The sequence below is a fragment of the Glandiceps talaboti genome, chromosome 4 (genome assembly GCF_964340395.1).
Source record: "Glandiceps talaboti chromosome 4, keGlaTala1.1, whole genome shotgun sequence".
Classification (NCBI taxonomy): domain Eukaryota; kingdom Metazoa; phylum Hemichordata; class Enteropneusta; family Spengelidae; genus Glandiceps; species Glandiceps talaboti.
Window position 1 is genome coordinate 9,849,250 of NC_135552.1, and position 17,652 is coordinate 9,866,901.

The 17,652-nt window shown below is 34.1% G+C and overlaps 1 protein-coding gene across 1 annotated transcript in view; it reads right to left on the reverse strand.

Annotated features, from left to right (window-relative positions):
• Window positions 1-4,438: 4,438 nt before the first annotated feature.
• The window catches only part of LOC144433982 (polypeptide N-acetylgalactosaminyltransferase 13-like), a 61,026-nt gene continuing 47,812 nt past the window's right edge, over window positions 4,439-17,652 (reverse strand). Inside the window, exons 8-10 of the mRNA XM_078122405.1 lie at window positions 6,271-6,369; window positions 5,013-5,150; window positions 4,439-4,624 (exon numbers count right to left, since the gene is read on the reverse strand). Coding sequence (XP_077978531.1) covers window positions 4,439-4,624; window positions 5,013-5,150; window positions 6,271-6,369 — 423 coding nt within the window. The remainder of the gene's footprint in view (window positions 4,625-5,012; window positions 5,151-6,270; window positions 6,370-17,652) is intronic.

The following is a 17,652-nucleotide window of genomic DNA, read 5'->3' on the forward strand; positions in this document are numbered from 1 at the left end:
CTATGCATGCCAAAAGCCTCACATTTTAAAAACCTACATATCCATATTTCCATATTTCCAGTACAAGTATTCATCTTATACATTATTAAGTTCAACTAAAATACCATATTTCCATATTTCCAGTACAAGTATTCATCTTATACACTATTGAGTTCAACTAAAATACATACCTGGGAAGACAAAATGTTACAGTTAAAAAAATTACACATTATCTGGGTCTTTTTTTTTCAGATGGGTATAAAATTACACTCTAAAATGTACACATAACTAGACAGATTATTATTTTCAATGTAAGGATTACAATACAAGGTTTTTATTTCTGATGACATAAAAAACAGAAGTTATAAAAAAAATTCTGACTTCAAGGTATTGCTCTCATTTATTAGTTGATTATTTAATTATTTATTTAGTTATTTATTCAACTATTTATCTATTTTTATCAGTTATTGTTTTCTGGCCTGACTTGAGTAGATTTCATTTAAAAGTGATGTAATTTGCCAAGGAAATAATGATTAGGCAGGCCAGGATATGCTACAAACTAGCAAACTGATGTATATGATATTACACCATGTCACGTCTCATTGTATTTCATACACCCTTGTAAAATTCAGAAAGTTCATCAGCTACACTGGTTTTCCCACTTCATAGCACCATACAGGTAAACCCTTTACCATATATGTAAGGGATTAAATGATTGTCAAGTTCTAGTGTATTTAAAAGAGTTCACTGTAGCCCTACTCTGCATCTCACATATGACAAAGTCATTGTAATTGATACTACTGCGGAATATGTGCTATTGGCAAACTATTAAGGATAGAGACAATCCAAAACTATTGTTCTTGTTCTATGTGGTAGCTCACATGAGGGCGACAGTGGTGCCTTGGTTTAATCTGCAGATATAATCACCCTGTAGTCAAGATAGTGTGAACACTGCATGGAGTTGAATGTGGTGAAACTTGAGAATACCTTGCTATCAGAGATGCCACCCTACTGTGAGTGCAATTACATCAATGGTAGTTGATAGCTTATACAATAATAGTTTACTGTGACATTTGCATCACCCTAGTAGTCAATCTGTTCTTGTATCTACATGTGAACTAATTACGGAGTGATGCAACATAAATATTTTGACATGTTATTTTGAGATGTGATAATTATCACTGTATGTTTCATTTTCAGCAAACTAATATCATGTCATCATAGGAAGGTTTTCAGTGTTCAACCTTGACCATTATGTCAAGGTCAAAAGTCACTATATCCCAAAACTATTCAAAGTGATTATATTAAAATATCTGAAATAACAAAAATAAACCCTGACGTCAAAAGGGAACGCAATATGTCCTATCAATGCAGTTATGTCACTACTTTTTAAGAACAAAAACAACTCCTTTAGCAGTGAAAAGCAAACCTACCAATGTCCTGATATATCTTTTGACAGGATTGATTCTGTACTCTATACTGATATTAACCCTTAGAATACCATACTAGTATGGTATAATATATACACTATCATGGCAGTGAAAGCCCTGGGGCCATGCAAGTCTTTTCACTATCACGAAATACTCTAAAGTTTTGCTAAGATTGGTGATCTTTGCAACAGAAAGGGAATATCAGATGAAAAAGGCACACTCTCCCATACATTGTACCATAATTTTGTTTGGGAATCTAGGTAAAAGTGATTCTGAAACACCAAGTAGATTTTAGCTAATTACATGTACCATTCTTAGGAAAACACTGAATACTGCCACTATCAACTTTGTAAGCTTATTCTTCCAATATTTCTGCCACTGTTCTTAGAAGTTACACATAAAATAGAATTGTTTTGTGAGAGTCAGACACATTGAGTGGCCTTTTCTGTGTCCCTTGGATGGAAAAGGGAATTATTTAGCCTAGAGGTTTAGAAATCCATACAGTACATGCCATTCTATGGGTTGATACACCATATATCAGTTATTGGAAAAACAAAAGGTTGCACAATTTGGCCACTAGTGGCGCTGTTCATAAGCATTTAACACAGAAGTGACAGCCATGATAGTTGAGTATAATAACCTCTTTTAAAAAAAATTAAAATCATCACTTTCCAGTGTTTGGTGGTTTTATCAACTGTCACTCAAAGCAATTAAAAACATTGTGCTCTGTTTTAGATCATGTGAATAATGAACTCATGGATTTGTTTCAGCATGATATTCTTGACCATCTTATGTAATGTCATCTGATTTTAGCCTTCATTTTACCTCATCTGTAGTCTCTATTTGTGACACTTCTTTCAAAAGTGACTGCAAGGTGGGTAACCAGGATATGGGTTAATTGCATTAATACAGGCTTGCATTCTAAATGACTAACTGAATTCTGAACTTTCTAGAGTTATACATGTTTGAAAGAGGTAGATAAAGTTATGATACCTGACATCAGAGAACTGTATCAGTATTGACATGTTGTTTTTGATTAGCATCGATGTCATACACATAAAAGTGGCATACTTTGAACATAGTGTGAAATATAATTAATTATTCCATTTAGCTTCCACAAATTAATCAAATGATAACATTTTCAGTACAAACCATGTGACGAGCAACAAACTTTCAACTTTGGCACTTCAAAAAAAATTCTGGGTAATTTATGCATTTTAGGACATTTTGCATTAATTAAGGAAACAGAAAAAGAAATCAGCTCTCTGCAGTCCCATAACACAGCAGGCATGCTCACAACTTCTGCATTGATTGGTCTAAATTTATACAAATTTGCATATTTAGGAAATCAAACTGAATACCTTTCCAAATACCATCCACAGTACAACTAATCAGTGACTACAACACTCATTTCTCAGTCCCTTGGTTTAACCAAATACTTTGTGATCAAAATAGAATCAAACTGATTCATCACCAACTGCAGGAAAACGTTTATACAATAATCAAATTTACTTTCATTCTTATCAATTCATTGTAGACATGTACATAGCTAAAAGTGTATATCTTAATGATGACAAATATACAAAGACCCTGAATAAAGAAAATTGGGTTATAAAATGTACCAACAGGTTATTATTGCATTTTTGTGGTGACATTTTTATTAGAAATGTTTGTTACATCTGACCACAATGCCACTAAACTTATAGAAATGTCTTGTTAATTTTTAATTATTTATCATATTACTTTCATTCATTTTAAAACTAAATGCTGACTTACTGAAATATGGAAATTAATAAGCCATCATGAGTTCTAATACCCATGTGATGTTGAGATATTCAATATTGCTTTTGTGGAGTTGACTCTGATTGGCTTTACAGGTAGGAACACCTGGCTATCAACCAATCAGGAGCATACTCTTTTTCTCTCCAAATATTTACCACATGATTGACTTTGCTCTGTCTTGACAGATTTCAAGGGGAACAAATGCGAGGCTGGTTTTATCTAAGTAGCATCATCAACCTTGCAGCATGACTTTTCTAATGTAGGGTTACAAACACTGGCAAATCTGACACAGGAGACCTGCTATAAACTGGGGCATAGTATATGTAAAACAATGATAGAAGCTCCATAACTGGCCTCTACATTGTTTGAGCAAGGTTTCAAGGTGTGTGAAGCTCCTTATATTGTTTACTAACCCATGGTGCCTCACCCTAGTATAAAACAGCTCTTCTGTGCAAGATTTGACAACTTCTATTTTAGAGAGGTTACACATAACATGGGTCAGTAAAAGTGTGTTTTCATGTGTGAGAAATGCAGTGAAGACAAAATCAGCCTCATTTTCGTTGTCCTTGAACACAGACCAGACACACAAGGTGTGGACAGTGCCCTCTAGAGGTAAATTTAATTTACTACTCATATTCAGGCACTTATTTCAATCTGTACTCACTGACACTTTTTTCAATGTAGTGTTTGTATATAATATAGTTGGAAACTGCTTAGTTAAAATACAAATTGTTAAAAAGATTGCACAAAATAACATGGTCAGAGAGAACCAATCTTCCCTTTTCCTGGTACACTGTATTACTACCTTTGTAGAATCAGTTGAGTTTTACCAATGCAGTAAGGATTGATAGGGATGGTGGAAGGCACCACAGTTGCACTGTTCCTCTTGGATGGGTAGGATGTCGACCATGGATTATTGACCATACCAAGTCAGACTGGAGCGGTAGGGTTGGTGCACTTATAATCTTGATAGCTTGTATAGGACCATACCAAGTCAGATTGTTGTAGGGGTGGCAAACCACATTCTCCATGGTTTGCAGGACCATACCAAGTCAGACTGGAGAGGTAGGGATGGTGTACTATAATCTCCATGGTTTGTAGGACCATACCAAGTCAGACTGCTTGCTGTGGGATGGCAAACCACAATCTTGGCAGTTTGTAAGACCATACCAGGGTTACAGTTTCTTGGTATAAATAGGTGACCTGACACCAGAATGGAATGCATGGTGGAAAAGGATTTGAACAAATCAAAATGCAAAATATTCCTCTTCATTGTTCTTGATGGAATGTGTTGCAGATTCAAAGTACTGTGAAAATTCCCAGATTTGGGACAGTTTCTTACTACTACAGTGATTCATCACAACGTTACCATTATCCGTGGCTGATCCTCTATCTAAACAAAGACCACTAGATTTGTGTTTTATGAATCCATGCTGTAAACAACAACAATAACAACAACAAAATGTCACTAACATGACTTAGTAATGTACTACTACCAATGTTTTATGAATCCATGCTGTAAACAACAACAAAGTGTCAAAAAAACACAATTTTTATATTTACACTTTGATCAACTTTAGTGTTTGAATGACGATGACAGTTGTTTGAGAAAGTCTACAACTCTTTCATTTTCCCATAACGACCACTGAATTTGTTTTCTATGAATCCATGCTAAAACCAACAAAAATAATAACAGCATCCTGTCATCAGTGACAAAGCTGGGGAACACTGACTCCAATACTGTGTACCCTGCTTCATTTCATAACCTCAACCAAACAAAAAAGAAAATACACAATGCACAAATAACAGCACGTCACGCACCTTTTTATGTTCCCACATTTGATTACCACCAAGTCCATGGCATTGATGAAAACTTGGAGGTTCTCCAATTTTTTTCTGTGAAACATCAAGGCACCATTCTTCATGTCTGATTTCACCAAGTTTAGTGTATGAAAATACCTAGGCATAAACAAGAAAATTGACAGGGTGAGAATTGAGATGGGAGGAACTGTAATTAGATGTTATATTTCCCAATATTATTTCTTCATTCAGCCAAAGAAAATACGAGTCACCTAAGGGGTATTTGTCACTACAAGTCACTAGACGAGTAATGATAACCCTTAGGTCACGAGTATTTTCCGGCTGAATGAAGAAAAATATTGGAAAATAATATTATGATACCAGTGCCTTAAAGAAAAGTCAGGGAAAGTAATGACCATTTTGAATGTTTTGACTCATATTTCAAACACAGTAGACCCAGTGATGTAGACACATGTTGTTGTGACATAGATCAACGTTGTCGTGACGTAGAATGACCAGAGTATATATTCCACATTTTTGTTCAACTTAGCTCGTGCATTGTATAACGGACGTTACATGGACCACTTGGAGTAGTAATTACAAGTACTTGTCAATAAATATAATAAGGGTGTCAATTTGGGGAGGTTGTTTTATATGGGCGGGGTCCATCTATCAGGTGTTTTGGTTTGCCCATGTAGTACACAGATGATGTATGAGGTACTGGCATTTCATCATTTTCCATTTATTTATTAACATCTAGTTTTTCCACAGCATCGCCACAGTTTATTTCTATAAAATGTCATTGCAAATGTATTATGATACTTTTGTCCTTGAACATAATACCTATGTGTTGGTTTGTACTTGAAGTGTGTGTCATTCAAGAATTTAATATGTTCTGCAATGTTGTCATATGATACTACTTGGCATGGGGTTTCCACATTGCCCAACATTGAATGTTAAGAATACAATCTTTATCTAGCAAATGTGACTTTTGATATGACTAAAACTAAAGAGAATGTGAAATTACTTAAGTATTGACAATTCCCAATCTGTTTTGTTCATCCCGTTAACATAATTTATATAAATTTTGCTCTCTTTTCGACTTCTGGCAATTAAAAATTATTAAATTTGTCATCGACTAGGAAGTTCTCAAAGGTCATATGATAACATTTCACCAATGAGGTGCACTGTCTGTTTTGCATATCAGTACATGTAACTAATCAACATTCAGGAAGTTTTGTCATGTGATAGAATTCCTCCAATGAGATTTCATATTTACCTGGTTTCCACCTCCTCCATGACAAGAGTAGATTCCTACTGGCTGCTCCTCTTCCCTCATCAGAGTGTCTAGACATAGATTACTCGAAGGATTCCGACACTACCAAAAAAAAAAAGACAAAATCACAATGGTGAACACTATTACTATTTATACTTGTAATCTATCTCAGAGAATGCACCATTAACAGTTTTTGAAATCCATGTCTGTACAAAACTTGGGTGGGACTTAATATATAGCTTAACTTTTAAGTGTGAATGCATTTAGGCCAAGTCTGGTCCCAGTCGATACATAATTCTTAGATCAGCCATCTATTACAGGCTGTGATTTATGTCAGGTCTAAGGCAGATAACACACTTGACAACTCCAGTCTTAACATGGCTCAAGAAAACCAGCTTATCAGTTTACGACTTCAGTTGGATAAGAGTTAACTCTACTCCCTATAATGTAAATGGAGTATTTATCTCAGCAAAGCATAATATCATATGAACATTTCAGTTTATTCAACTCCAGGAGTTTTTTGCCACCGATTTGTTGTATGAACTCTTTCATTTCAATATCCAGTATCTGACATGTGTAGTAATGAATGAATTGGCTTGCATAGCACATCCTGACATACAAATATTAAAGTTTACTGCCCCCTAGAGTCTTGACTACCTTTTAAGTACTTTTATACAAGTATTCCTGATGAAATATTTACATTACACACTGACTCATGTCATGAATTCATGGCCATTCTGAGATAGTACACATAAATCAAACTAGTAAATTATCTGATTGAACAACTTGATTGTTTTAGTTCAGATAATGAACATTGATAACTACTGGTACTATTAATCTAACAGCTGTACACAAGTGAATTATTGTTTTAGGTACCAATAAATTTGTAAAACATTACATTCGATTTTCAAACTAACTTTGCATTTTATCTAACCTCTTCCATCATGCTGTATTGACTCAGGTTTGTTTCTAAATTGGTTTTTACTTTAGTGTTTTTCATTTACATTTTATGTTCATAAATTTCACTTCATTTGCACCAAGAAATACAAGTTGCTAATTGGTTGAGGAGGGAGAATAAGAAAACAATTCAGGGACTTCACAACCTTCAATGAATTGTGATGGGAGACGTTGCCAACTGACAAGAATTTGGGATAATTTTCTGAAGTCATGCATGCATTCAGGAAACAACCATGAAACCATGGTGAAAGCTTTGGTGAAGTATTAGTAATAGTATTTCTTGTTGCAAAAAGAAAATTAAATTTATGAGCTTAGACTAAATGTTTGCACAGATGAGATTTCATAATTTATATTTTGTAGTACAAAATCAGACCTCAGTTACAGAATGTGTACAGTATATTTGCTAAAGTTGGGGAACCCGGTAACAGAAAGGGGGAATATGTTAAATCTGGCATAGTTTCTAATACATTGTACCATAATTTGGTGGGGAACTCCAATAAAATGACCAAGGAACTCAGGTAGTTTTTACTTGCTTACCACCCTTATGCCTAAAAAAGAAATTGTGTGGTTCCAATTATGCTCAATTTTAGAATAGGTGGGGTAGGTAGATTTTTTTTTTTTTATTTATTTATTTTTTTTCATGTGCGAGTGTCTAGTTCAGGTAGTTATGTTTTCCGTCTTTTTCCATATGGTCTCGGTGTTAATGGTTTCTTCCCATCAGATGTACAGCATTACAGAATAGAAGAACAGTTTTATATTGTCTTTTTAAGTTGATATCAGTTTCTGCATCCACTATTTCTCACGAGACTTCATAACTTCCACGATTTTAATACATTGTTCTCGAATATGAAGGGTCAGCAGTGAAAAACCAGATGGGGTCGGGTAACTGGAACCAAACAATTTATTTTTAGGCTTTAGCGAAAACACTGGTGTATAATAAAGATTCTAATTTTTATTTTTCTGACTAGTCTTTTGCAATTCAATTATCTCTCTCAAAAATGAGATTTCTGATACACAGAGTATACACAATATCATTTCACTTCATCCATTATTCATAACTTTACCTTATTGGCAATACCTAAAATTCCATTTAGATGGGATTCAATACAACTTTAATGATATCCACTATCTGAATAATTCATAAAGTTATTGCTATCATCTCAGGAGTGAATACCTCAAAATTTCATTTTCAATATGATCTCCTTGAATTTGATCAGTGTATGCATAATTGATATATAGTTTACTTTTCTGTAGGTGTTAATGTGATATATCATTTTAAGGTGACTCACTTTTTACTTTGATCATATGCAGACTTCATGTATATTTTAATGGCATGCCATTGCAGTGCTTTTAGTCCTTTGTACTTTTAGTAACAGAGATGTCTATCTGTCAGAATTTACAGTTGCCTATAATTGCGTGTTGTATCTCTGTCTATCTGTCAAAATGTAGTTTTCTATAATTACGTGTTGTGCCATGGTTTGAGAACCCTGGTAACAGAGAGAGGGAAATCTGGACAAATGTACATTTTCCAAAACATTCACATTCAGTGTATCTGCCAAGATTTTAACAGACAGTAAGAAATCTAGTAAAAATGACAGTTTCCCATACATTTCTGCCAAGGTTTTACAACCATGGTAATATGCATTACAGTCTGAGTTCTGTAATATTTTATTACTATCTTCTCTGCAGTATAATAAAGCTTTTTATTACATTAGATAATTTTGGTCATGCTCGGTATTCACATAATTAAAACCGCTCTCGTAATCTTATTACGATGGTGTCATGATGGCCCAATGGTTAGAGTGGCCAGTTTGGAGTCTGCAAGTTGCTGGTTCAAGCCTCCGTTATTGCAATGGCATGTGTTTCTAAATGGCTAAAGAGTTGATCAGTGATTGTATCCTTAATTAATCTAGCTGTATAATTGGGACCTAGTAGGACAGAGGTTACTATGTTGATGCTTTTATTCCTATGCGATTACAGAGGCTGCAATGGATTGTATGCTAGCCACCCAGGGAGTTGAGGGTTAAGGAGGTTGTATATGGTCGTTGTGCCATATACCAAGAGGTCACTGTCTGGGATAATAATTGTAAAAAGTATGTCAGGCCCAAAATCACGCAAAGTAGAAGAACCCACAACAAACACAACCCCTTCATTCAATCCTTCTTTCTTTCCGGAAGCCACAACATTATGGAACAGCTTACCACAAAGTACTGTTAACATTCAATCTTGTGAGACATTCGAATCAAAACCTACATAAGAAACCAGCACCCCACAACGTCCATCTAAACACCCACCACCACTCTTGTCAGAACCTTCCAGTTATAATCCCCAGTGGACCAATTTTAGAAGTGAAGACTACAATGTACAAGGTACAAGGTGCTATGATCACGATGAAACACACTTTATAACTGTGTCATATACCATTGCAATCATGCTATATCTCACCTGTATCTTAGTTTGACACATCTACATGTATATATAAGTCTAGTACATGACATAGCCTTGATTAAGTATAACAACAGTATGTGATCTAAGTCTAAGCCAAAGCCTTGATGCACAACAACTACTTATGATCCACCAAAATCTGGTGTTCCCCTATCCCTAGTACTTTGTGGTGACTATTAAACAAGAATTGGGCTTGTTGTGAGAACTGCACAGTCCAACTGCAAAGATGAAACATGTTTTAAACATAGGACTTGTCGCCTTCAAGAAAAACACTTTTCATTATTTAGACCATAGACGTGTTGGAGACATCTATGTTTTAGACCAACAACAACAATCTGTTATTAGCAAACACACTGGTGTACTGACTGACACATCACTAAGTAAAATGCTATGAGAAAATGGCTGATAAATAATAAATTGATTGGGACTTGAAAGTGAATGGGTGAGTCACAAGTTTCACCATTACTACTAAGTGATAGATGACAACATGTGGCGTATACTTAGTTAAGTGCCTACACTAATGCCCTAATTTCATTTACTTTGTAAAAAAGATGTGTCATGTACATTCTGTTCACAGTGATATGCAATGACTTATCACATACATCACATATCATATATGAGGGCGGCTGCTAGTTGATGTATACAGTGATCATCTTTTGCATATAGACTTTATTCTAAGAGCACTGTGACACAGTTGATCCTTTCGATCCAGGGCATCAGTTGCTGCCATCGATCCAATAATCTTGTTTTATATCTCCCAACTCTCTTTTCTTTTTATGTTTTTACTGTGTGTTAATCATGTATAATTTATATAACTATTATTTTATTTCTTTGCCATTTAAATGTAAGTATTTTTGTGCATTTTTAAGGAAGTCCTGCTTGCAGACAGAGCCAAAGTCCTGCTTGCAGACTGAGTAAGTCGGGCCTCAATTCTGACAATGTCCCTTATCTTCTTTTTAGAGTCATGACTTACTACATGCAGGACTAACTTAGAACTGCACAAATATTACTATTATTCATGGAGATAAAAATGGTGGGTGGACAAATGGAAGAGGCTGTCAAAATAACAGTAACCTTACACCACAAGGAAGAACTGCAATTTACCAATATATCAAATTGAAACTAGAATACAGAAAGGAAGTTAATACTTCTGGTAGGAAGGAAATACAGGCTAGATGTTTGACTAGGTCACCTTGTAGTAAACATGGTTATATAACAGAGCATGTCACACAGCTATTACCCCCCCCCCCCCTCCTCCCCCCAGCAATATTGAATCACTAGTTATGATAGTTTTGGTAGAATCCACACAGACAGTTTTTGAGGTCACTGCCTGGTAATTTTGGAACATGGGTTAAAAAGGAAACATTTCTATGCATGTGCACACAGCTATTCAAAACAAACACAATATTGGGAATTGTCAGGAGATCTAGGAGCTATTGTTCTGGCGTCGTCGCAAACCATGGCCTGTTTTACGCCACCATTCTTAACGCACCATCCCACTGGATTTCAAAGTGTAGCGGAAGAAATAACAGTTCTGGTTTGCGAGAATGTAGTTCTGGTAGAAATTCCATAGGGCATATATATATGATAGATATTTTACGACTTATTGGGGTTACTTTGTGATAATTTTGGAACATAAGCAAATAAGGGAAACATTCCACTGCAGGCTATTAAAAACAAACATACATAATTATTATATTGAATCACATCACAGTGACACATTTTGTGGCATACCTAGAGATAAGTTCACATCTTGGGAAATTCTATATCATGCATTCACAGTAAAGTTATGTGGGCTGTAAAACTAACATCATAGAGTTGCAAAATAAATATTTTATTCAGCTATCAAAAAATAAACACTGATACCATATCTTTTATAGAGAGTCTGAATAGTAATCACATCATACCAGATTTTTAACAAGTTATGAAATTATTATAACATCACAATAAATTGTACACTGTACAGTTATAGAAGGCAAATAGTGATACCAAATCAATACATGTACAACTGTAGCATAGTTATAAAGATGTACACTATACATTCATTGTAATTTCATACATCTTCGAGAATTAGTGAGCTATGAAATTATAAACATAGCTAAGGAAAACATATACTGATACAAAATCTTTTAACAATTGCAGAAGAATATTTATGAAAATTCATAATTCCATACCACATCATGCTAAACTCTAAAGCCATGAAACTATTACAATACCACATTGAATGGTGTACACAGCTATGCTATGAAATCTATGGACATACTTGTACTTTGTGGCATACACATATATAGACTAGAGTCTAGTAATTTCAAATATTAAATCATATTTGGTTTAGACTATGATTCAATACCAAAATGACCAGAATGAATATTGTATATTTAAGCAATAAACCACCCCCTGGGGATGGTATACCAAGAGGTTTTGACCAGTGAACAAAATATATGCACGAGCGATAGCGAGTGCATATATTGAGTTCACTGGTCAAAACCGAGTGGTATACCTTCCCCAGGGGTGGTTTATCGCTATTATATTATACCAGTATATTGAAAATATCGGAAACAAGATAAGAACTAACGTTTTCTCGTTTCATATGCGCCCTTGTGGCTAATTTGCATAACAATAACGCTGCTTTCAAGACAGCTGATCTTGGCCTCAACGTGAACGTCGTGCAGCGACTGGATTTATTTTACCTGCGAATCGTTTCTAGGGATAATCTGTACATTGATCGGCTCATTAAAAGTGCACAGTGATGAATAAACAACCTGTTTGACTCAAGGTATAAACTTGAAGTGGTTTATTGAATACAGCATGCTTCGATCGTTCCCGGCCGAATTCGCGACTCGGTGAAGTGATAGACAGGTTGATATTTACAATGTATTTATATTACTGGAAGTTACGTCAGTAGATTTTCGGGTTTGAGGATTTCCCTCTCGGATTGATGACTGATACTCTAGGACAGGATCCCAGAAAAATTTATATTTAGATTAATGGTTGTCGGCCAGTGTAAGTTCTTTCACTTGCTTCATTTTTATCGGACAGGACAGGACAGCTCACCAATGTTTCCACTCCAACTGGCCGCGCCGAGGTGGGACCGATTTCGTGCATGCCTTGACCTTAGTACATGTAGTAGGCGATGATTTGAACAAATACGCGATGACTTGGTTGCTTTCGAAATTTCCTTCAATAATTTCTCATAAAATATTGTCTCATTGAGAGAAAATCCTCCTCTGACAATTCGAAGAGTTCACTATCAGTATCACGGCGGACTACAACTCAACGCTCGAGCGCTCGTAGACGAACAAAATTTGGACGCGTGCCAGCAGTGCATTATCGTACCAGCAGTGCATTATCACTCGTTTTAGACGCGCTAGTTCGATGTCTAGACCAATCAGATCCCTCGATTTCCACCATCAATATACTGGTATAATATAATGTATGACAACAGAAAACAAATAATATTTAAAATACTTTCATGCAGTTTGTTCTTTTATAGCAAAATTTCTTTAAAACCTGCGTCATTCTCAATTCATGTACCTATAATGATTGATTGCATTATTTCATTTTTCATTGCAAAGCCCCTTTGAACAGTTGCTTTTTAGACTGTTTGTCATGTTGAATACTTTCCTACAGTTTGCCCCGTTATATATATTGTAGAATTTCTTTTAAATCTGTCATTTTCAGTTTATAATGATGGCTTGCTTTATTTCATTTAGCATTGTTGTAGAGCATCACAACAGCTGCCTTTTGGATTGTGTGTAATGTCAAATATTTGCCTACAGTTTGCCCTTTTATAAAAATTTTAGAATTTCTTTTTAAACCTAGGCCATTATGATTGCTTTATTTCATTTTGCATTTAGTACAGAGCCTCACAACAGTTCAGTTACCTTTTAGATTGCGTGTGTCATGTTAAATTCTTATTTTATCTTATCTTATCTTATATCTCATAACATCAAATCTACTGACATAGTTAGTGACTTACTACAGTTACAAACAATCCAAATTTCAAGGTAATTTCAGATTATTATCAGTTGACTGTAATAATCTTTAGGCCCAGATATGGGTTTTTGCAGACTGCTGGTTGTACAGTGGTAGGGCCCAAACTTTACAAGGGCCCCATTAGCTGTACAATCACAGTCTGTAAAACCCATATCCAGATAGTAAAGGTTTTAGCATACATGTCTGTCATGTATGTCTTTTGGAGTATTAACCTGGTATGTAAACATCACATGAATCTCATAGCCACGATTATTGACAGTGAAACATTATTTTATGTCCAAAAATGTAAAGATAGTGACAAAAAAATAAACCTGATCACTGAGTGAATGGATATCGACGAGTATGCCTCTTGCCGTATTTGAACAAAGAGTACCTGGGTGTGATATGGAAAATTATCGTACTGGTTCCATATGCATATTTTCCATTGAATTACATTGCAAGCGATGCCGTACATGATAAAATTCTGGTTATTGTGTACTTTAATATATCCACTGAGTTACATTGCAAGCGATACTGGGTATATGATCAAATTCTGGTTACTGTGTAGTTTAATATATCCACTGAGTTACATTGCAAGCGATACTGGGTATATGATCAAATTAGTTATTGTATAATTTAATATATCCACTTCATGGACTATTAATCACAATACTAATTATACATTCACTTTGGGGCATTATTAGAATTTTTATAAATTCTAGGTAATTTCATCATATTACGTAATTGTATATAATAAAGTTATAGTTATTGCTATTTCTTATTAAAACAGATATTGATCACAGCTCTTAAAAACATACTGGTAACAACTTTATTTTATATATAGTCACTATACTGTAATAACCTGTTATTATATTGACGTTAAAATTACTGTCATTTTAATATATCAATCTTATTTTTAATGACAAAAGGAACACAGTAACACAACAACTGTAATACAGTGGGTAGTACATATACATGTTTGTTTTAGTTTAGTTTAGTTCAATTAGTTTAGTTCAGTTTAGTTTAGTTCAGTTTTTAATTAAACTCGGTTTAGTTTAGTTTAGTTCAGTTTAGCTTAGCTTAGTTTAGTTCAGTTTAGTTTTTAGTTTAGCTTAGCTTAGTTTAGTTCAGTTTAGTTTTTAGTTTAGATTAGTTTAGTTTAGTTTAGTTTAGTTTAGTTCAGTTTTTAGTTAAACTCAGTTTAGTTTAGTTCAGTTTAGCTTAGTTGAGTTAACGGTTGGATATCCATGGATAGTAACAACCCATGATCAACGTCTATATATATATATCTCCCATATATATATTTTTAATTTTAAAGAAAAAAAAAGTTACAGAGCAAAAAGTACTAAGAAAAGAAAGGAAAGAAATAGAAAAAAGTACTAAACAAACCTACATTTCTTCAAAATATTCCACAAAAACACCCCACTTTCGTAAATGTAAACCTATTTTGCCTTTTGATGTTGCAATTTTTTCCTCAATCTTGTAAGTATATCTAAAGTATTTCTTAAAAGCTTCAATCCGTGGGATTGAGATACTATATTTACATTTGAAAATAAAATAAGGTACCAAAAGAAAAACGAAATTATCCATCTCCCAGTGTTGTTGCTAAAGTTGGGGAACCCCGGGAACAGAAAGGGGGAAAAATGGGTAAAAGTTGCATAGTTTCCCCATACAATCTACCTTAGTTTGGTTTGGGAACCTTGGTAGATTTTAACTGCTTACTGCCCTTAACAAAAAACCGTCTCCTTCAGACTCAGTGAAGGCAAGACCCAAGCAAAATGAGTAACTGAAAGTACATTTCTCAATCTATATTTACTCCCATAAATTTTGAATCCTAAAAATCATAAATTCATATTTGGTAAAATCTAATACATTATATCATATTAGGCTCACACTACTTGGTAAATTCAGTGTCGTGTTGGGACAATATTTGATAAATTCATTAAGGTCATAATATCTAGTATATTTAAATAACATGGTTTAATACTGTATGCTAATATTTGATTATTTTCATTTCATGTTAGCTTCATATCTGGTCAATTTGATACTATACCATAGTATGCTAATATTTGATTATTTTCATTTCATTTTAGCTTTATATCTGGTCAATTTGATACCATAGTATGCTAATATTTTGATTATTTTCATTTCATGTTAGCTTTATATCTGGTAAAGTTGATACCATGGTATGCTAATATTTGATTATTTTCATTTCATGTTAGCTTCATATCTGGTAAAGTTGATACCATGGTATGCTAATATTTGATTATTTTCATTTCATGTTAGCTTCATATCTGGTAAAGTTGATACCATGGTATGCTAATATTTGATTATTTTCATTTCATGTTAGCTTTATATCTGGTCAATTTGATACCATAGTATGTTAATATTTTAATTATTTTTATTTCATGTTAGCTTCATATCTGGTAAAGTTGATACAGTGGTATGCTAATATACATATGGATATAAAGTAAATAATGAGTAAACTAAGTAGTGACATAAAAAAGAAGAGAATATTGAATGTTTTCACCATGTTCACGGAGTGTTCACTAGGTTTTAATTTCACTACCATCAACACCGCTACCTTTTTGTACATTCACAAGAATCGATATTGATTTTACCTGATAAGAACTATTTATGAAATGAAACTACGTTTGGACATTTACAGGAATCGATATTTATTCCACCTGATATTAAAAAGATGAAATAAAATTGTTTTTTGCACATTCACAGAAAGTGATATTGATTTTACCTGATAAGAACTATTTATGAAATAAAACTAATTTCGTACATTCAAAGATATCGATATTTATTTCATCTAACATTACAAAGCTTTTTATGAAATAAAACTGATTTTGTACACTCACAGATATCGATATTCATTCCATCTAATGTTAAAAAGCTATTTATGAATTAAAACTAATTTTTTGTACATTCACAGATATCGATATTTTATTCCACCTGATATTAAAAAGCTATTTATGAAACAAATCTCATTTTGTACATTCACAGGAATCGATAGTGATTGACCTGATATACGATATCAAGGCGAAATTAATCTAAACCAATGATAGATGCTGCCACAAGTATAATCTTGTAAATTGGCGTCTACATCCCGGCTATCATGTGTGTAATACCATGTTAAATTATCGGAGTTGACACTTTCAAAGTGCATGTCAAATAGGATTGAAATCCACACACATCACATTACATCTCCAATTCAGGGTTAAAGTTCACCACAGTAGGTACTCTATGCTGCCTGCTAGCACTAACGATTTATTACAGACAAATCGGTTTACTCAGTTGTACAAAGATGTATGAAAATGAAATTCAAGCTTTCAAGAGTTGTTCATTGAGTGACCTGCCCTATATCTGTATCTGTGCATGAAATTACTCAACCAAGTAACGTCAGGCATGGATTCAGACAAGCAAACACTTCTTTGCTGAAAATGAGAGTGGCATCAAGGCACTTGTCTCTCTTTTCTCCCTGCACAGGAAATTACATATTGTCATACAACATTAGGCAAGACTTATATTTCCAGCACACCATGAAATTATATTCATCTTTTTATCAGGGAAATTTTTTTTTTTTTTTTTGATTTCGATCAATCCTGAAGGAATTCCAGTTGATGGTATATGACACATCAAGCATTTGACAAAGTAAACTGTGACAAGAACACTGGGGAATTCTAGCTGATTAGAAAATGTGTAGACAGAAGCTGGCTACTTCACATCATAACAAATTAGTAAGAAAAGTAATGATGTGTAACAAAACTCAGGGTTATGAATTCAGCCTAGAAATTTGAGAGCTCTTATCATCTGTATTGCCTGATGTTTTGTTGACAGCGTACATGTGACAAACTGACCCAATTGTGTAATCCGGCTACTGTACACGTAGAGTACAAATGAGGTTGGCTTGGTGTTTCACTTACGTGACTTGACATTTTTTTTACACACCCTCAGACAACTTTTAATGCAAAAGAAACAATTACCATAGGTGTCACAGTG